The sequence below is a fragment of the Ochlerotatus camptorhynchus genome, unplaced genomic scaffold (genome assembly GCF_037179485.1).
Source record: "Ochlerotatus camptorhynchus isolate MF236.1 unplaced genomic scaffold, CSIRO-AGI_Acam_v1.1 ptg000324l, whole genome shotgun sequence".
Lineage (NCBI taxonomy): Eukaryota > Metazoa > Arthropoda > Insecta > Diptera > Culicidae > Ochlerotatus > Ochlerotatus camptorhynchus.
The window spans coordinates 6,364,421-6,386,336 of NW_027040812.1; the positions used below are offsets into that span (position 1 = coordinate 6,364,421).

General features: G+C 43.4%; 2 protein-coding genes across 2 annotated transcripts; both read right to left on the minus strand.

The window, feature by feature from the left end:
- Nucleotides 1-10,356: 10,356 nt before the first annotated feature.
- LOC135707980 (uncharacterized) lies at nt 10,357-11,855 on the minus strand. Its single transcript, XM_065229889.1, has 2 exons — nt 10,958-11,855; nt 10,357-10,859 (listed from the first exon to the last, which is right to left on the minus strand). Exons 1-2 carry the CDS (start codon nt 11,853-11,855, stop codon nt 10,357-10,359), a joined length of 1,401 nt encoding a protein of 466 aa, XP_065085961.1.
- A 2,071-nt stretch (nt 11,856-13,926) lies between these two features.
- LOC135707981 (uncharacterized) lies at nt 13,927-15,478 on the minus strand. Its single transcript, XM_065229891.1, has 2 exons — nt 14,942-15,478; nt 13,927-14,874 (listed from the first exon to the last, which is right to left on the minus strand). The coding sequence occupies exons 1-2, from the start codon at nt 15,476-15,478 to the stop codon at nt 13,927-13,929; spliced, it is 1,485 nt and encodes a 494-aa protein (XP_065085963.1).
- Between the last annotated feature and the right edge of the window lie 6,438 nt (nt 15,479-21,916).

The window sequence follows — 21,916 nt, forward strand, 5'->3', positions numbered from 1 at the left end:
CTATCCCAGCTCTTCTGAACACACCTTCTAATGCGATGTTGAATAGCAGACACGAAAGTCCATCACCTTGCCGTAACCCCCTTCGAGATTCAAAGGGACTCCCCGATACTCGAACAACGCACATCACTCGATCCATCGTCGCCTTGACCAATTGCGTCAGTTTATTCGGAAATCCGTACTCGTGCATAATTTGCCATAGCTGATCTCGATCGATTGTGTCGTATGCGGATTTGAAATCGATTAACAAATGATGTGTGGGCACGTTGTATTCACTGCATTTCTGCAGAACCAGGCAGCGCTCAGCAGTGTGATCGCGCAGTACTTGCAGCAATTCAACTTGTCGCTCTTTTTGTAGATTGGGCATACGACACCTTCCATCCACTCCTCTGGTAATATCTCCGCCTCACAAATCTTGTGAATTACCCAGTGCAGCGCTCTAGCTACACGGGAACAAATCCAATCACCAAAACGAGAAAAATTACTCATGATTTCATGAACATAGCGTGTTTTCATGTTATGAAAATACACCATGAATAATATTCATGATATCATGCGCTATTTTTGCGTAACGCACTCAAGATTCCAAAAATCATGAATCATCCTAGTTGAAACCATGAACTAAATTCATGTAAAACAAAATAAAGTAAAACGTCAGACTGGATTCGAACCAAGAACATTGGGATCATTAAACCCATACTTTAACCACTAGACTTTCAGAACTTGTATAAGGATGAAGGCAAAAGGCGTATAAGAGCTACCTATATAGTGCATTTTATGAATACGGTTTGCCAGGTTCGTGTAACGCTTGTAGCGGTCATGATTCCGCTGTATTATGAAATCATGAATTTCCATCATAAAATTGTAGATCATTGCTATGATTTCATGGCGTGGAACGTTTTTTCATTTCATGATTTTTTATTCATGAAAATGGAATCGGATTTCTTCCCGTGTAGTGCTTCACCACCGTATTTTAATAGCTCACTTGGTAGTGTATTTATACCAGTTGCTTTGTTGATCTTCAGCCGACCGATCTCCTCCTTAACTTCTTGAAGATCAGGGTAGCCTGTGCTCCAAGGTCTGTTGCAGTGCCACCTTCGTTTTCTGCTACTTCACCGTTGAGGTGCTCGTCATAGTACTGCTTCCTCCTCTCAATCACCTCACACTCGTTCGTGAGAAGGTTGCATATATCGGCTTGCGGCACGTAGCCTTAACACGAACTATTTAGCTTCTCGCAGAACTTCCGTGTGTCGTTTACGCGGTCGTTTACGCGGTCCAAGTCCAAACCAGTCATTTCTTCGGTCCGGGATTGCAGTACCTAGTGCCGCTGCAGCAGTACTACCTATGGCGGAACGGATGTCCCTCCAGCCCTCTTCAAGAGAAGCTGCGCCAAGCTGCTCTTCCGTGGGTAGTGCAACTTCCAGCTGCTGCGCGTAGTCCTGGGCAACTCCGGCGTCCCATAGTTGCGCAATGTTGGGTCGCGGCGTTCGACTTCGACGGGTGTTATGCACCGTCCAGAGTTTTGAGCGCATGCATACTGCAACTAGGTAGTGATCCAAACCTATGTTCGCACTGTGGTACGTGCGGACGTTGATAATTTCGGAGAAGAATTTCCCGTCGATTAGAACGTGATCGATTTGGTTTTCTGTGTGTTGGTCAGGTGATCTCCAGGTGGCTTTGTGGATATCCTTGCGCAGGAAAAAAGTACTTCAAACTACCATACCCCGAGAGGCTGCAAAGTTCACACATCGTTGGCCGTTGTCGTTCGATACGGCATGCAGGCTGTTTGGCCCGATTGCCGGTCTATACATTGCCTCCCGTCCTACCTGAGCGTTCATGTTGCCGATGACAATTTTGACGTCCCGTTGCGAACAGCCGTAGTACACCTGCTCCAGCTGCGCATAGAACGCTTCTTTCTCGTTGTCGGGTCTCCCTTCGTGTGGGTAGTGCACGTTGATGATGCTGTAGTTGAAGAAACGGCCCTTAATCTTCAACTTGCACATCCTCGTGTTGATCGGCTGCCAACCAATCACGCGTTGGCGCATCTTACCCAGCACTACAAAGCCGGTTCTCAGCTCGTTGGTGGTGCCACAGCTCTGGTAGAAAGTAGCCGCTCGATGCCCGCTTTTCCATACCTTTTGTCCCGTCCAGCAAAGTTCATGCAGTGCTACGATTTCGAAGTTGCGTGGTTGGAGTTCATCATAGATTAACCTATCTCAGCCCGAGAAGCCGAGCGATTTGCAGTTCCATGTTCCGAGTTTCCAATCGTAGTCCTTATTTCGTCGCGTAGGTCTGTGCCGATTGTTCCGATCCGTATTTCTTCAGTGTTTGCAACTTTATGTTTTTTTCCAGGGCGGCTTGTTGGACCTGCCCCAACCCACTGTCTCACCGGGGGACCATTGTGAACAGCTCTGTTTAGAGTCCCACGCTGGCGCTAGGACGGTGATCAGCCGCTCCTAATATGGAGAACAGATACCATTTTGAGCCGCACCTCCTTGGTGAACAGACGCTTGGGTTTGGTGAAGCATTTCCTCTATCACCTTACTATGGTTACCGCGCCAGTGTTCGCGTCGCACCTCTTCACTTTGCTATTGCCGGACTGGCATGTCCATGTAGTCTTTTGTTATCATATGACTCGAGGAGGCGTGAAGTAGGAACTAGGACCAGGGCTAGGTATTCCGCTCCTTCCAAGTTGTCAACTCACCATTTTGTAGCCCAGATAATCGTACTTATCGCGAATGACGCAAAAGGCAAGATTTGAAGGAAATCTGTCCACCATAGTTAATGTAACATCCTGGTGTGTTAAGAGATGAACTAGCCTATGGCTAAAAATCTCTAGAATAAAGTAAAAAAAAAAAAAAAAAAAAACATCCTGTTGTGCCACAAGGTTTACATCTTGATCCATTGCTTCTTCTTCTTCTTCTTCTTCTTCTTATTCTTCTTCTTCTTCTTCTTCTTCTTCTTCTTCTTCTTCTTCTTCTTCGCATTTCAAGCTTAGTGCATATCGCATATTAGCTTATTGCGTGCTCTCAACTTAGCGTTCTAGATGCACTTCCACAGTTATTAATTGAGAGCTTTCGATGCCTGTACCATTTTTGCATTATTATAATTGTGTGGCAAGTCCAATCATACTTATATGCCCAGGGAAGTCGAGAAATTTTCCAACCCGAAAAATTCCTAGACCGGACCGGGAATCGAACCCAGCCACCTCCAGCATGGTCTTGCTTTGTAGCTGCGCCTTTACCGACTGAGCTAAGGGAGGCTGGGGATTGGGAGGGATTGCTGTTTATTTTATTTGACAACAATTTAGAACATATCTTGAATATGTTTCATGTTTCTATACATGAATTATAATGGTTTTATGGTTTATGATACTGGATATTATGATCCCATTATCATCATTTTTCCATCATTTCAGCTCCGCTCGTTCTTACTTTTAGTCTCTGGTTGCATCTTCCAGAACATTATTCATATTGGAAGGACTTTATTATGTTTGTACATGCTAGATTATAACCTTATTGTAGATTGTATAGTAGTTTTTGCTATCACCATCCGTAGTCACACTGATATTGAAAGCTAGGATTGTAATATTAATACTTTTCTTCTTTTCATCACTACTCGTTCTTTCATATAACTAAGCAATATTGATTTTGATGATAAGACATACTATATTCAACGGAACGGTGTCTTAAGTCTGTCAAGTTTTCTTTCCACTATCTGCCATCTGCTATGGATGATCTTCTGTAGCTGAAGATTGGCCATTTGCGCCAGGAATTGTGCAAATTACATCTTGAATCTCGGCGTTGGTGCCAACCCAGAACCGAGCAGTCGAATCCAGGTCCATATCATTTCATTAGTATTAGTATTAGAAAAGTATCCGAGAGTCTGTGGTAAAAGCGCACTTTAATAAATATTAGCGTTTCCGCACTTATAATGTGCGCAATTTGATATATTTAAGAATTTTTCGAAAATGTTATACCTTTCTAAAGTGTATTCAATCAACGCTTGTAATTTTCTTCCATCTCACTTCTTTAGCTTAGAAACTTCTTCTGACTTCGCTTGATAGGTTCTTTCGTTTTCTTCCGCCAGTTTTTTCATCTTTCCCCAGAATATATTGTGCTAACTTTCCATAGAAGATTATAACAATTACCACCGGATATTTATGGTCTGTATCTCTGCAATATCCCCCAGATCGTCCCTGGAGCCACTGTCAAGCCACCAAACCCTCAACGTCATCGATCATGTTACTGAGGAAGGACTTCATTCAAGTGTTTCAAGTGGCAGAAGCTTGCAGCTGACAAACGTCAAATAGAAATCGGGAATTTGGTTAGCATTTGATGCAATTGGTGAGATCCTTACATAACACTATATTTTATATACCATTCATTACATTACATATTACTGTTACACTCACTCTTAACCTAACTCGAAGCTTTTGGTACGGTATGTCCACGCATCTTTCCACCCCTTAAAATTCACGAAATTCATCGCTGTTTAAATATACCGTGTCAGCACCATATTTGACGCGTTCCAAATGATGACGCACTCGTATATTTTTGATCGCATCTCGATTTTGACAAGATATTTGTTAAAACCTTGTTACACCATCGTCCCTAGAGCACTGAAACTTATATTTGCAGAAGTAACATTTCAAAAATAATTATTGGAAATAGTCTAACATTATTCATTGCGTCGATTTAGGAACTGCTTCGAATATGATGCCTCCACGGTTTATTTAAGGTGATTCCTTGTAGAGTCCACAAATACATGCACTTACATACATGCACTTCCACTTCGAATTTTCAATTACACACATCTCGGAAATTAATGCCCCATTTCACCTGAAATTGCTACTTTATGTATGCTGCAGTACAGAAATCGTGGGGTCTTCCGATCCATTTCATGGTCGCAGTCTGATTTTCCATGACGGCGCACAAAATTCTCCGGCGATTTTCTTCTTGTTTCGATGACATCTCAATAACCACTGAACCGATTGTTATGAAATTTTGCACATGTAAACAATTCGCTAGATTTCCATCAATTTTTACTCACGGACAAAAAAGTTACACACGGATAAAAATGGTGCATTTTTTTCGAGTACAAGCCTTAGAAGCTGATATTTGTGTACTTAAAGTTTCGAAGTGGCTACGAGAATCAAGGATCTCACAGCGAAACACTTTAAACTCAAATCTTTCAAAAGAATTATCTTTGCGGCAATTGCAACGCAGTAGGCCTGGCTGTTTTGACGTTTTATCATATCTCAGATATGCTGTAAACATCAATATTGACAAGAATAATGATTAGGTCTTATCTAAAGTGGACCCTACACGATTGCTTTTATTGACAATAATCGTATTGTCAATACATTCTCTATTGACATTGTTGGGACAGGAATGAAAGGCAATGCACTGATTTTCGCAGCTATATTGACGTTTGCTTCAAAACTGTAACAATTGTTTTAATTTAGTGAACGGTTAATTTTAGTAATTCAATGCAAACTTACATTTCAGTGGCCCTATAGAATTAATCCTTTCTATTCACCGTCCAACTTCTAGGATACGTTTTGGTCCTAAGTAGGTTTAAGATTAATTTAACGTTCAGGGTCTAATTTTAAGATTTCACTAAACGTTCTTACCTTCACTAGTTTTAAGTATGCAAAGGAATGGTAATTTAGGCACTTAGGCAAATAATTTATTTGTAGAACAACTAATTTTTAGTAGACTATTGAAATAAACTCCACCTTGTCTATCTGTATTGTTTATCTGTTAACTATTCTACATTTGTTTACTCGTTCTCATCGTTGCCATCAGCTTGTCAGTCAACCGGTGGAACCGGTTGAGGGTAGGGTGACCAACTCGACGGTACCGGCGTTCACAGACATCAATACATCGAGATTGACAATATTTCTGAATTCACATCATCAATAGTATTGTCAATAATTCCCCTTCGCGTCAATATATTGATGCGTGTGAGGTTTGCTTAACTTAATAATTTTCAAGATGCTTTCTAGTTTCGTTTGTATTAGATTAGATTAGACTTAGAAAGTTATAGCATTCACATTCTGATGGACCTTTTTGGACACATAAAAGATAAAAGTATTTCCCAATTCCCATAAATAATATCGATAAAATACTGGTGTTCTTACCAGTGTATCGTGGAGGAGAACCTAGTTTGGCACTTGCGAAATTGGTAATGGGTAAAAAGCACTCGCGTGATTGAAAACCCATCGCACTTTACTCTGGAGAAAGATACAAGTAACGACGAAAGCCGAGATTAAAAGATTTATTTTGGGTGTAGACGCGCACGATCGAGAACCAACTAACTCTGCCCTGGTATATGAAACGATACCTAGGGTCAGTGGTGAAAAATACCAATCGCGTACGATCAGTCCTACCACTATCTAGCTACTGATAAGGAAAGCGAAAACTGATAACGATTACTGTGGGAGAGATTCTTAACAACTGGCTTGTTTACATTAAAGACCTTGTTACATACTTTAATAATTACCGTCAAGAAAAATGTCATCAAGATAGCTTAGTACAATGTTTTAACTCATTAGTCTGAACATAGCATTATTTTCTGATGTACAACTCTATTTATGTACATAATGTACAGCCCTATGTAGCTAACAATCACCTTTGATTTTTTATATAGTTAGGGTCACGTCGTCTCAAAAGGGTGGAACCTACGGTTTTTGCCAGCAAACTTTCGCTATTCGTTTTTGGCATACACAACTCTTTGGAGAAATTCAACAATTCGTAAGCAACCAGCCCCAGCATTATCTCAATCTCTTCTTGACCTTGACTCTGCCACAACAACGCGCCGAATTCCGCCAGCCAAGCAGTCGATCAAAAAGTTAAAACAAGTTCTCAGCATAGATATCTCACCCCCGAACAAAGAACGAACTTCAGATCTACTCGAAACGCTCAGAACTTTTGCCTGCAATGGCATTTTCCCTTTGTTTGTTGAAACCCCACGATGCCTCAGAAAAGTTGGCCTTCTTCTTTCACCTCCCAACACGGTTCGACAGCCAGCAGCTGAAGGCGCGCGCGCTTGCTGCCTTGGAATCTGATTCTCCGCGAAGAAGGTGGCCACGAGCAAGCCTCACCGGCGTGAGTAAAGAATGATAATCATCGCAAGAACTCATGTAGTTTTAACTTTTAACTGCTGATTAGGGTAGGATGCAAGAATTTTCGTTTCCCAACGAAGAATTTTATTTCCCTCACCTCGAGGAAGCGATGCACGGACTCACGAGGCGGCTTCTTGGTGGTGCTATGCTGTTGTTTGCCGAGAACCAACGAGCGCCAGCGGTGGTCCATCAATCACACAAGGATGCCCGTTTTTGGTGATGGGATTTAGATTCCTCGACGCCGATTACGTTCGGTTTATTTTTGGGAAGAGATGTGCAGCGGAATGCGCGCTGGATAAGCTTGGTGGATTGCTGGTCGCTGTGGTTTGGGGATTAAAGCGTATGGGTGAATGATGGGGGTCACGGTTTTTATTTGATCTAAGCTAGATTTTATACGAAACAGAAGAGAACATTCCAACACGCATATCTGACTTGATTGACGAATTGCAAACGTATACGTAAATTGGGGTGCTACTTCAATGAAAATTTGTCTTGGGTGCAATTCAAATGTTCCTCGAATGTTAAAATGTATCAAACGAGAGAAACAAAGCTGCACTATTTTTTCGACTTGGTCGATTTACATTTTTGAGTTCTTGATGCGAAGTAGGTACTATGGGAAAAATATACTTTTTGTTCTCATCGACCTAGCATGTCGTCAAAATGATCTTGATTTTAAATCGATTAAGCTTGGTGGAGCCAAATCGATATTTGAACTACTCTAACTAAGCATGTACTTTTATATGTACGTGGATTTATTTACGACGATTTTTAAAACTACGCGGGTTTTTACGACGATGATTCAGATAATGATTTTTTTAAGCATGGTGATTTTACAATAACTTTAATTTTTTACAAGGTTACATTCATCTGAATTATAGTAATAACTGGAAAATCAAAAGTAAGACGATGATTCTCTCCAGTTTCCGTTCAGCACAAAAAGCATGCTAAATAATATTATCGCATTATGAGCGCTTCTTATTCCCAGCGTCCGGGCTAGCAGGCTTAATGGTGTTAGTGAAATGTGCAAATGTTTAGTGCAAAGATCCTGAATTTATGAAGAGACGACATCTTATCCATTTGACAGGTCTTCTGCATGATTGGAATAATTTTTCCTACGACTTTGATAGATAATCGATCGTTCCAATTTGGACAAGTCGACTCTTCATAAATTCAGGCTCTTTAGTTTAGTAGTGTTCATAATTCATTGAAATGTTTATCTTCATACACAAAACAGCTGTTGGCAGTGATGTCAATCTCACTATTCGCAGTATTCAGTGTTATGGTGGATTGACGTCGTCACTTAAAATGCTCAGCAATGTTTACAAAATGTTTGCTTCTATAGCAGCAAGCTGCCCGGACCTTATATGCACGACATTGGGTACTAGTCGGTATGTCTGTACAAGGTATTAAGCACTGGGATCTGCAGGGAAAATCTGGGAACCTCAACGAATTTTTTGAACTAGTTTGTTTATTTACTAGGCTCAGTTGTGTGTGACACTTTTTGGAGCCAAAAATCCGTAATTTTTTAGTTAACGTTTTAAACAGTAGTAAATCTAGGTTAGTATTGGGTACCAATTACTCGTAGCGGGCTCGAGGTTAATGAGTAACAATTTCGATTGGAAGGAGCTAGATAGGAGCCTCCTTCAGATACTACTCTCGAACGGTTGACAAAATGCTGGCTGGGCAGGAGCAAGTAGCACAGAAACTATGGATAATAAGACTGGGACACAATGGCTGGAAAATGTGTGGAAAGGAGGAGATGGTCACCTAAAACTTTAACATCAGACAAACAAAGGAATTCATAGATCGCCCGCATGTAGGGAAGATCACGGGTTCCCAATACATCTCTTATTTCACGGAAGAGTTGTCTACCTCGGACCACTCGGGTATCCAATAAACGTGCTCTGGAGGCGTCATTACTCGGGCAATGCCAAACTGCGTGATCGATGTCATCATAACCGGTCCTGCACCTACATAAATTGCTGTCAACGAGGTTTATTCTGTAGAGAGACTAGCTAGTAGTGGTTGGACATAACATCACGCGAATGAATCCTCGACTTACATCCAGACCTTTGATCCACGCTCTCGAAGAAACATTTGGAGCAATGGAATGTAACCACCGCCCGAGAGAATTACTTGTCCAATCGTTTTGCCAACTTAGAAGAGAACTCTGACGTAGGAATGGGAAAAATTCATCATGTGAAATTTTTCTATTATAAATCTCGCCTTGTTGTGCGTCCACCTTTGCGAGAGAGTCTCCCTTATCATTGACTGGGATTGAGCAATGTGAGGGAACCAATACAAAGGTTGAACCAGCAAACTCTTCTGCTCCCTTACATTTGAAAGGTAATACGATGAGTGCCTAAATACCGACCGAATAGCCTCAATCGAACTGAGACTATGACTATCCGAGAAGATGAAGCTATGGTCTATGGGCATGTCGGAAATCATCCCCAATGTGAAGTTGATTGCTGCTAGCAACATAAACGGAACAAGGTTCCTGTTCGCACCCCTTCGGTGCGAATGAAAAACGATTTGGTCTTTTGACGGATGAACTCAACTAAAATATATTCAAAATTAACAAACTATTTACATTAAACAAACATACAATCGACAACTTACAATTTAGTTTTTCAACGCCTGCAACTCCTCAATGCCAATCTACCTTCGGCGGGCTTAGCGAGGTCCTATCAATTAATTAAATAAAAGGCACTGAACAACATGTCACCTTTACATAATATTTAACTTACGGTTATTGAACAGTAATACACTAAATGAAAACATATCTGCTTCCCGCGGTACAACAGTGGCGAACAATCAATGATTTCACAATATTTAAAAAGCTACAAATAAACTAATAAACTACAAATTACACAACTTACTAGGTACAATAATCGGCACAAAACATAATTCGCAACAACAAAAACACATCTATCGCGATGGAGTCTATACTCTCCTCTTTCCAGGCCAGCTGCTGGGGTAAACAAACAAAGTAGTGCGAAAGCGATGGCCGTGTTCAGCTTATCCCACTCACTATCGCACCTTTGTGTGAATACATTCATCTATGCGCCTCACTGCTACAGCGACGGCAAGAAACGTCAAAAACGGGCGCATCAAAGAGGCGCGTTCACGGTAGTTATGCTACCGCAACCCTTTCAGGCCTGACTGCAACGGCAACATTCCCCCGCTTGTAAACCCTGTGGCTGGTTCCATCAGGAACAGTACGGGGATTACTCCTTCGAAGTGACCTCCAGAACGGCTAGCTTCGCTAACGGTCTGACCTTCTCGCCTCTGCTTGTCTGAACGGACGCTGAACGGACTCTTCCGTCACTCCCAACGAACACCTTCTTCACCACGCCTCGCTCCCAGACGTTTCGCTTCTCTCCATCTGCCACGAACACCAAATCTCCAACCGCTACTTGTCGCTGATCCACGAACCACTTAGACCTCTTGTTTAACATCGGCAGGTATTCCCTCTGCCAACGATCCCAGAATCCAATCGCCAAGAACTGTGCGCGATGGTAGCTACTACGCAACGTGTTGGCCAGGTCAATGGGATTCCTCGACGGCAGACACTCGACCGATGAACGACCACGCAAAAAGTGGTTCGGCGTCAACGCTTCCTTGTCTTCCTTCACGTTGGTGGACACGTAGGTGAGTGGACGAGAGTTGATCAGGTTCTCCGCCTCGATCAGTGCCGTCTGCAGGATCTCGTCCGTCAGCTTCCGACCATCTGTGAATGTTTTTAGTTCCTCTTTCACCGAGCGCACCATTCTCTCCCACGCACCTCCCATGTGTGGGGCAGCCGGTGGGTCCAACGAGTCCTCGCACCGGTAAAGGTATCCACACATGCTAGATTTATTTCCTTCAGCAGATCTCGACTGGCACCGACAAAGTTCGTGCCGTTATCCGAAAGGATCTCGATCGGACTGCCACGCCGCTTTACGAACCTCCTGATTGCCATTTTGCACGACTCAGTCGTCAAGTTGTACGCCACCTCCAAATGTACCGCTCGCACAGTTAGGCACGTGAAAAGTGCCACCCATCGCTTTTCCTTCCTTCGGCCAATAGACGCTTCCAGTGGACCAAAATAGTCTATGCCGACGTACGAAAACGGATCGACCCTCGCTGCCAAACGTTGCCCTGTTAAGGGTGCCATTCTCGGAACAATTGGCTTCATCTTCTGAATCTTGCACCACACACAGGCTCGCATCACTTGATCTACTAGCGCTCGGAGACACGGAATGTAGAATCGCTGCCGAACTTCGTTTACAACGGTTTCTCTGCTGCTGTGCCCATACTGCCGATGGTAGTGTTCTAATAACCTTCGAGTCACCACGTGGTCCTTCGGCAGAATGATCGGAAACCTCGCATCAAATGCCGCATATTCCGCCGCTTCTGTACGACCTTCCATCCGCACGACACCATCCTCATCCAGGAACGGCGCAAGACGATACAGCTTACTCGACCTCTCTAGTGACATTTCATGTACTGTCGAATCCTTATTCTTCACCAGGGTCCTCACTTCGTAGGCAAACTCGTCTGCCTGAATTACTTTCCACAAAACTGTTTCTGCAGCCTGGTACTCCTCCTGTCGCAACGGCACATCCATGGCGGGGAACGTTGATCCTTGCTTGATACCTTTCCTAATGGCTTCGATCGGCAGCTTCTTGACGCGTCGCCGGCAGCTGGACGCGAATCGGAACACTGTTGCTAGGGTCCGCACCATTACTGTCCAACGCGAAATATGCTGCAACCTCTCCGTGAACCCCTCGGGTAACACGATGTGATGCAGCAGCACGCTCGCCCGGAGCTCTTCGGCAACTTCCACCTTTGGACGCTTTTGCTTCGGCCATTCTTCCACTCCGTGATACAGAAAATCCGGTCCATGGAACCATCAGCTTCCCGACTTGATCTCCGTTCCTTTGCCCCACTTCGTCAAATCGTCCGCTGGATTGTCCTTCGTTCCTACCCAACGCCAATCTTCTGGATTCGTGATGCTGAGGATCTCGCCAATACGACAGGCAACGAACGGCTTATACCTTCGTTGGTCCGATTTCACCCATGATACTACCGTATCCGAGTCACACCACAGGAACCGCTTCGCTACCGGAAAGGAATGGGCATCGCAGATCGACTTTGTTAATTGCGCACCGAGAACAGCCACTTCTAGCTCCAACCGTGGTGTAGACAGGTACTGTAATGGCGCCACCTTCGCTTTGGCCTCGATGAATGCGCAGTGAACGACTTCGCCGTCCTCGAACCTGAAGTAGGCCACGCATCCATATGCCGCATCTCCAGTGTCAGTGAAAACGTGTAACTGCATCGTTTCATAGACCTTCGAGTCCAATCCACCGAGGTAACACCGTGGAACACGAATCTCATCGATTAGATGCAATAGCTGTGTCCACTGCACCCACCGCTTGTAGTGAGCTTCCGCGAGCTTCTCGTCCCAACCTATGCCGCTACGCCATAAATCCTGCATTATGACCCGTCCGTGTATCAACAGCGGAGCCAGGAACTGCGTCGGATCGAACAAGCTGGCAATGCACCGCAACACAATCCTCTTTGTTGGCCAAGCACCTTCCCGAATGTAGGGCTGAAGGTCTTGGCGAATCTCCGTTGAGAAAACGAAGTGATCACCTTCCGGGTCCCACAGCACTCCCAGGACTCTCTCCGTAGCGCAATGCTTGTCTACTTCTAGTGGTTTCACCACAGACTTCTCCTCTCCGAGCTGACGTAACACTTCCTGTGAGTTGGAAACCCAGTTCCGAATCTCGAACCCACCGTTGGCGTGTACACGTCGCACATCCATCGTTAGTCTCACCGCTTCCTCTACTGTATCGGCACTGTCGAAATAGTCGTCGACATAGTGCTTTCGGACGATAGCATCGGCAGCCTCCGGATACTGCTCGGTATGTTCCCGCGCGTTCAAGTTTTTCACGTACTGTGCGGAGCAAGGCGAACAGGTCGAGCCAAAGATAACCACATCCATCACGTAGGTTTCCACCGCTCCGTTCGGACCCACGAATAGGAACCGTTGTGCTTGACGGTCTTCTGCACGAACCCATGCTTGATGAAACATTTCCCTAATGTCACCTCCAAACGCCACGTTTCTCTCGCGGAATCCACTTATAGCAGCTGGTAGCAACGTTATCATGTCTGGACCCTTCAACAGCTTATCGTTAAGCGACACTCCATGAGCCTTCGCTGCCGCATCCCAGACCAACCGCACCTTGCCAGGTTTCTTCGGATGTACCACGTAGTTTAGCGGTAGGTACCAAGCTTTACTCTTCGGCGTCTCCTTTAACTCCTGCTCGGTGATACGATGCGCGTAGCCCTTGGCAAGATATTCTTCCAACTGCTTCTGAAAACATTCCTGCACCCCAGGATTCCGGTTCATCCGAGCCTATAAACATCGCAACCGCTTCATGGCCATGTCTAAACTCTCCGGAAATCGAACATCATCTTCTTTCCAGAGTAATCCTGTCTCGAACCTGCTACCCACTCTTCGAGTGGTCTTCTCCAAAATCTCGCGTGCTCTACGATCTTCCTTCGACTCTAAACGAATAGGTGACACTCCGACGTCTTCAAGTTGATATTGTTTCTTCATCGCCTCGTCCAGATCCTTATCCGCTTTGCTGCGCTCCTCACACGAGCACCGATGATGTCCCAGAAAATGCACCTTTCCTACGACGTTTGGTTGTGGACCATAAGCCGTCCAGCCGAGCTTGCACAAAATAGCAACTGGTTTACCAGATTCTCCAATTCGTGAGTCCAGCGGGGCGATCAAGTGAAGATTATCGATCCCCAGCGGTGTATCGAGGTGTAGTTCTCTCGTAACTGGGAATGTCGATGTCTTCAAGGTGCTTAAACTCCTGGACCAACTTCGCTGAATCCAGCTTCTGTGCAGGGAGGTTTAACCTGTGCACCGTATGAGCTTCCAGCAGATAGTATCTACTCGACGAGTCTTTGGCAGATATTTCAAGCACCACTTTTTTCGATTGATACTCCGTGCGCTGTACGCCGTTTGTCCAAGTCATCTGCAGTGGTTCCACTGGTCCATCGGCACCCAACGTTCTCACTAATTCACTGTCCACCATGGTAACCGAAGATCCTTCATCGATGAGTGCTAGAGTATCTACTCTTTTCTTGCCGTTGTACAGCGTCACTGGAACCATCCTAAACAGAACTGCACATTTCGACTGACGATGACTATTACACTGCACCTGAGTTCGCGAGTATCCGGCTGGTCCACCATGAAGAAGGGCATTGTGGTTTTCCGGACAGCCATCTACCTTGCAACGAACTCTTTTACAACATGATCGTTGTCCATGGTCGTAAAGGCAGAGTGGACAGAGGTTCAACCGAGTCACCGTTTTCCACCGCTCTGCAACACTCTGTTTGAGCAATTCCTGGCAGTTCCTTCCGTAATGCCCAGACTTTTGGCACACGGAACACTTCAACTCTCGGCGCTGGGGTTGGGGTGACGAATTCTTCCCAGCTGACATCACACTCCCAGACCGGCCGCTATCTCCATCCGTGACGTGAACGAAAGCCTTCGTTTGTGGTCTATTTCGCATCTTACCCTTCTCCTTTGCATCTGCCTTCTCGAAGGTTGCTTCCAACGCCTTCTCTACGAGACCTTCCATGAATGCACCGAATGTTTCCAAGTCGACTGACTGTGCGCGTCGCTTGTAGTCCACCCACTCCATGGCATAGTACGACGGCAGCTTCTGAACTAGACTCTGCATCAAAATTGGGTTCTTTGAGATGCTGAGTAAACTCTTCGACGGCACTTCCGAACTCGATCACCGACTCCAAACTCTCCGAGCTTGGTCCCTCTAGCTGCTGGATCTTTGTCGCCAATCTGGTTGACAGGATCTCCGGATTCCCAAATTTCTTCCTCAGCTTCTCGATGATCAACGGCACGTTCTCCGGCAAAAGCAGACGATTTCGAACCGTATCCAATGCTTTCCCCTTCAGAGCATTCTGTAGACGGACCAAATTCTCTGCGTTGGTGAATCCACAGGACTGGTTTGCCTGCTCGTAGGCGCTGATAAAGATCGGCCACTCTTCTGCTGCTCCATAAAACATCGGCAGGCTCCTCGGAAATACCTGTCGAGACGCTATCTGGAGCCGTGTTGGTCCCTTCGCAACCACTTTATCGCCTTTGTAGTCCCCACCGTCGAGGATTGACTCTAGTGCTTCATCATCTTTCTCAAAAGACGGACGAGGCAGTCTCGGATTTGCAGAAAGCAATGATCTCATTCTTGTGGACTTTCCTGGTACTGGCTTCTGGGGTTTACTTCCATTCCGATCTTCCAGAAGTTCCTTGAAACGATCGAACATTTTCGGCGGACCTTTTCTTTGGATCTTTGCGAACCGCACCTAGACTCTTCGGGAGCTGCTTCTCCGGCTGCGGTTCCCCGCTTTTGTCCATCGATTCAACTTCGGCCTCTGAATCTGATTCGCCATCAGAACCGTTGATAATCTGTGTCAGCTCCATCCGTCGCTCGAGCTCCTTCTTCCGTCTAGCAATCCGCTTCCGTTGAAGTTCGAGGATTTTTTGCTGATTTTCCTCCTCAAGTTCGTCCAACCGGTTTCTTTCTTCCAATCCTCAAAATTTATCAATGGAGACCTACAGATACCCGTGCTGTGACTGCTACAGCGACGGCAAGAAACGTCAAAAACGGGTGCATCAAAGGGGCGCGTTCACGGTAGTTATGCTACCGCAACCCTTTCAGGCCTGACTGCAACAGCAACAGTTCCTGAAGTTTCCAAAAGGCAGTTGAGTATTCATTGAAGACACCGAAGCTCATGTCCCAGAAATTGTTCGTAGAAAGTTGATCCTTTGTTGACACGTTTGTTTCAAATACTTAGTGTGGGTACCCCAATTGCATTTTGAATCAAACCAGACTCCAAGGTATTTGAAGGTTAAAGATTGGGTAATGTCTCTGCCCAAAAGATTTAGACGCAATTGGGCTGGAAACCGCTTCCTTGTAAACACTACCAATTTCACCGCAAAAGAAAACTCGATCCCTAAATTTCTTGCCCAGAAAGACAGATTATTTAGGGAATGTTGCAATCGTCTTTGCGAGAATTCCGCACGTGAACCTCTAAGGGAAACCACTGCATCCTCTGCAAGCTGGCTAAGCGTGCATCGATTATGTAAGCAGTTATCAATATATTTGACATAGAAATTATAAAGTAAGGGACTTAAACATGAACCTTGGGGTAAGCCCATGTAGCTAATTCTAGAAGTTGTCAGTTGACCTAAATTGAAGGTCATTTGGTTTGCTGACAGCAAATTATTCAAGAAATTATTTAAAAATTTCGGGTAATCCACTACTGTGCAAATTGTGTGACAGTTTGTCTATGGAAACAGAATCAAATGTGCCCTTAATATCAAAAAAAAACTGAAGCCAATTTCTCCTTGTGCGCAAAGACCAGTTGAATATCAAATGAAAGCAACGCTAGACAATCGTTTGTTCCTATACTCCTTCGAAATTTGTTTGGGTTAATTCCAATAGACAGCAGCAGCAAATCTTTCAAAACCGCTATAGGAGTCACTTCAATCGATTCCGAATGTTTTCTCCTTCAACCAACCATTTTATAAATTCCAAGCAGCTCGACAGCGGCTCTCACAGCTTTGATGTTATTTAACGCATATGCTCTTACTTAACCATCTTATCGCAATATAAAAAGCCACCATGAACTGGAGCAAATTGCGGGCTGTGTGACATTTTCTGAGCCGTATCATCAATATTTTTACCCGGAGAAACTTAGCCGGGTTTCATCCAATTTTCCGCATATCTTTACGGATCAGCAAATTGGTCTTGTCCGCCATCGGTCGAGATGAGCCCGTTTATTCGAAGGACACCAAAGGCGAAAAAAACACATTCCACACGGGGTGCCACGGCGATAAGTTACACAGCCAGCCGTTTCCCATTCGGCACGCCTGGTTTGAGGCAAGCTGTAAGCAATTTCTGCGACGCGATGGAAAAAAGGACACAACTGGAGTCCTTTTTGATTGGGTCGTGTGTAACACTTTTGTCAAATAGAGAAACGAGGTGTTTTGTTTTGGTGAACAGAAAATTGTTTCTATTATCGATGAGCTAGATAATTGTTTCAAAATTCCCATTAAGGTATTAATAGCGTTCCTGTTAAAAACAAACGTTTTTCAACCAATAAATATTATACGACCTTTGGTATAGTGTGGTGTTACATTCGACCCTACGCATTTTAATTGTTAAAAATATATTATAACTTACATTGAAAAAAAAAAACACAGATTCTGTCAGATTTGTTACATACGACGTTTGACACCCCCATAGAAGTTGAGCTTTGTTTTGATCAGTTGGCACATAGGACATATAGTTTTTTCATGAGAAATTAAAACAGAATTGAGGAAGCAGGCCCAAATGTTGCCTTAACAAAAAGTAAGCAGAGTAGTGCCTGGTAGCATTAAAATGTCATTTTGTTTACGTTTCTTTCATACGACCTGTTCAAAACGCACGCCAGACAAGGAATACCGTGTAAAGAAATGTGGTAAATATTATGGTTTTCAGTTGCAATAAAATCCCATCATAAAAGGAGCAAAATTGTCCGAAGGTTTCATCGGGGTTGAGATGAGGTTTTTTCATCAAGCAAAAAATCAGCCTGCAGGGTGGACTCCTTATTGCTCTATTCTGCCCTGCCATGTCTAAATGAGAATATATTTATAGCTCAAGAAGTCATAAATTATCATACAGAAAAGACGCTAGACCAGCATGTTGGAGCGAATGAAACTTATTGACAGGGAACGGCACGCCCCGCACCGGATCCCGAGAAATTTGTCGCTGTAATCAAGTTTAATCCTTTATGGCAACGATGGCGAAGAAAGGAAATGCGGCGAGCGTGAATCTAAACAAACGGTTTTGATCCCACATTCGCCCTGCTTCTTGCCCAAAGGGTAGAATAAGATCAAAAGTGTCAATGGACGCAAACAGCAGGATGTAGAAGAATGCTGGTACAGTACTAAGACGACTCTAAATCGCAGATGTCAGGCGTGCTGAGGAACCTAAAGCGGATTTGGTGACTCCTTTCGTCCTTGTCTGCAACATGTTGTAACGATTTGAATGCGGGATTTCAAATACAAATCCAATCGCAGCCTAATTTACTACCCTTTACCACTGAATCCGCCTCTGCAGCAGCAGCAGAACTTTCGAAACAGATTGGTTTCCAGACGACGCACCCCGTTAACCCTTATTTTCCTATCTTGATGTAGAAAGTCATAACGGGCGACCCAGTTCCTCGGCAACTTGTTTCCTTGTCGCCAACCATCCACTCGAAATTGTAAAAAAGCAACTTCTAATCTTGCCTTTGAAGAAGGTGACAAAGCGAAAAAGAACGATTGGAGACGACACAAACGGAGTGCAAAAGGCACGACCCGAAATCCGGCGGCGGTGGCGGCACCATATCTCCCAGATGTGGCACGTAGCAAAGTGCGCGTAGCCCTGGGAGATGGTTCCGCGATGTCCCACAGCTGATATGCGAGTTAACACCATTCGAAATGGAAAGAGGATTTCCACACTCTTTTTGTTCCACTCCACTCGGAGACATGTGGTTGGTAAACAGTTGGTCACTTTTATCCTTGCGCTTATTTTTCTTCTTTGGAATTTGGTTCTTCACTGCTCCACGTGGGATCTGTGCAAACAAAAATGGACAACGGAAAGCTCCTTAGCTATGCTGCGATTGATTGGGTCACTACGAGAAAGCAACGCAAAGATCCTTTTTTCGGAGGAAAATGGGTTGTTTATTTACTGTGTAGCAGTTTGCGCAGTCGACGATTGTTTTATTTACCTTACAGCTTCCTCTGCTGAGGAGTGCTTTCCGTTAGTTCGCATGGTCCTACTATTTGCCGTTAGATCAGGGACCTTTTGTTATTTATTTCTCTTTAGGTGTTTTAGTCTGAGTAAATATTTGGCAAGGTGCTTGTGAATAGTGATTTGTATTTCCCAAAGTAGAGTATTGTTGTGTTTAGTCATTTTCGAATTAATTGGATCATTCAAGAAGTAAACTAGGAAAGTTAGCTCCATTCTACAGGTAATATTGATTTTTATACATTACACATTTTTTCTGTAATATACTGCTATATTTGTATCATCAAGCTCTGATCTTATTTTATTTTATTGAAGGGATAACCTGAAATGCTCCATAAACCTTTTGCTTAATCTTTCTAAGTCATCGTCGTCAAAGAATAAGAATGAATTGTCTAAAAACAGAACGTGGTGGATCCTGCTTCAGATACCCCGTAGTAGTCACATCAGTTTGTATCGAAAACAATCTGATCTATCCAAGGTGTGGATATCTATCCTTCACGTATGTGTTGGTAAAGGGAAAAATTTAAACATTGCGGGAGAGGTCTTGATGACATAAAAAATATATAACTCAAAAACACATCGCTTATTTTTTGATGCGTTGTGTAAAAAATTCTAAATTTTAAAGGAAAGATATAAAAACATGTTGCGTCCTCTATCTACAAACCATAAAACTCAAATATAGTCAATGTTTTCAATACAAAATCCCAATTTTGATCTATCATTAAATTTTTTTAAAGTATGTTTAAGTACATTTCATTTGATATTTTGCTTTGAAATCGAGTGGTTCAAAAGCTATGATATTTTTTTTTTTTTCAAAGTAATTTTTGAGAAAAGTAGATTATTTGGACCACTATGGAAATTGTCACCCTAATGACAAAATCTTAACTACGGTATTAATATTTTGCGATAAAGAACAAGCTAACAATTTCTGCGAAATTCAGAGAACCACTATACCGTTTTGCTATGGAATAGCTGAATATCAACATGAAGCATTAGTGCGATAATTTATAAGCTAGTGAAATGTTTCAATAGGATAGATTAATAGTTCTGTTATAGTACGGCAGTGTGAAAATTGAACAGAAGAAGAATTCAAAATATAATGTGGTGTATTCTAGTAGTGTATAGTGAACTTATGTGTAATGTAGATGATCTAGGGCATTTTGGAATCCTAAGTTGGCGGCTTCCGGTTCGTAAAATAAACTGTCAAATACCTTCCTTCCTATTTTTGGAACGGGAATGATATGAAGAGGCATGGAATCGATATTATTGACATCTGGGTCTGGCAGAGACGTCATGATTTTCGAACAAATTTTAGCAGTCAAATTCAAATCAATTTTGTGACTCTCTGCAACTTGATAATGAAGGGACCATCAAGTTGAAGAATTATTGAGTTTTAGAATAACAATTCCATTCAAAATCGCTATCACAGTATGAACCATGTTGATGGTTCCGTTTTTATGAAAATAAAATGATGTTCTATCCCCAGTTAAACAGTCTTTAAGGGTATGTCAATGCCCAGGGTTGTCGTCGCCACTTTTACGTATTTGGATTTATATGCTAACTTTTAGAAGAAGCGAAATAATGGTACCGTGATATTGAATCAGTTTAATTAAATAGGTAAGTCGTTTCATGTTTACGATCAGACAGAACTGCAACTCTAACTGATATTTATTTATATAAAGCTTTTCGTGTCTACAACAAATTGCTGCCGAAAGATTTATTCTCTGTGGCCAATCCTAGTGACCGCTTGGAGCCTTAATTCGAATAATTCCGTTTCGCGCCTTGCTTGAAGAAAATTTTCACCTCTCACCGATTCGAAATCAGAATGTCTCACAATGCTTGGGGCAAATGAAGAGGAACACAGGATCGTTGCAATGCAGGATGTACTGGAGGAATTTCAGCATACAATGCAATGGGTGCGCAGCCACGTCAACTTGAAGGAAAACGTGGAGATGGATCGTCTGGCATGGAACGGGTGTCAGTAGTCTAGAAATAGTGAAAAAATATCGGATTAAAACAATAAAAAGGAAGCGGCAGGACACGACCGAGAGCAAACCTTAGTGCCACTGAAGAAGTTTCGACAACAGGAAACTCCGAATGCTGGACAGGCTGATGGCAGGCCACGACTACTCCCGTTTTCGGTTTGCTAAAATGAAAATAAAGGAAAATATTTAAATAGTTAGTTGCCTTAAACTCGTACGTTGATTGTCAACTGAGTTCAGTTGGGAACTATCTCGGTTCTTAATCGAAGTACACCAACACCCGGAATGAATAAAGACGACTCCATCATCACATTTTAACCACTCGGAATGGCGGCATCACCATTCATTGTAAATGTAATTGTATTTTTAATTGTTTAGTACCTACATATCCCGTGCCTTTCGCTAAGTTACCGTAACTAGGGACCAACCCCCAGGTCTATGCACCTATCGTCCTTCCCGTTGCACTTGAAACTCTAGATACTCTAGACTCACATGGATGGTCGCATACCGTTTGTACGTAAGGAAGACAATCCCTTAAATGTACCCCAGGTGCGACCAATCAAGTCGTATTAGGCCATACTGTCCCAGTCGGTGTACGAAAATGGTTGTTGGGAAGCCACCACAGCTCAACAACTCAAATCCCGTATCATAAGATGTGCTGAAAAAGTGGACCTCAAGGTGGTCAAACCAAGATGGTGAGGGTTCTTGCAGACGAAGGGCCACTATCTGTTTAATTGTCACACATTATTTGGATTTGTAAAACTGCAATAAAGAATTGAATTTGAAAAAAAGACTGTTTTATCAAACGTGTTTTAATTTAGTCCCCTTACTTATATCACTCACCCGTTAATTAAAAGTGGTCACCAGCACCCGATTTTGATAGGTGCTCACCAGCAAGTATACTCCTGACAAAAGTACCGCCTGACTATTTTTCACATTCAAGG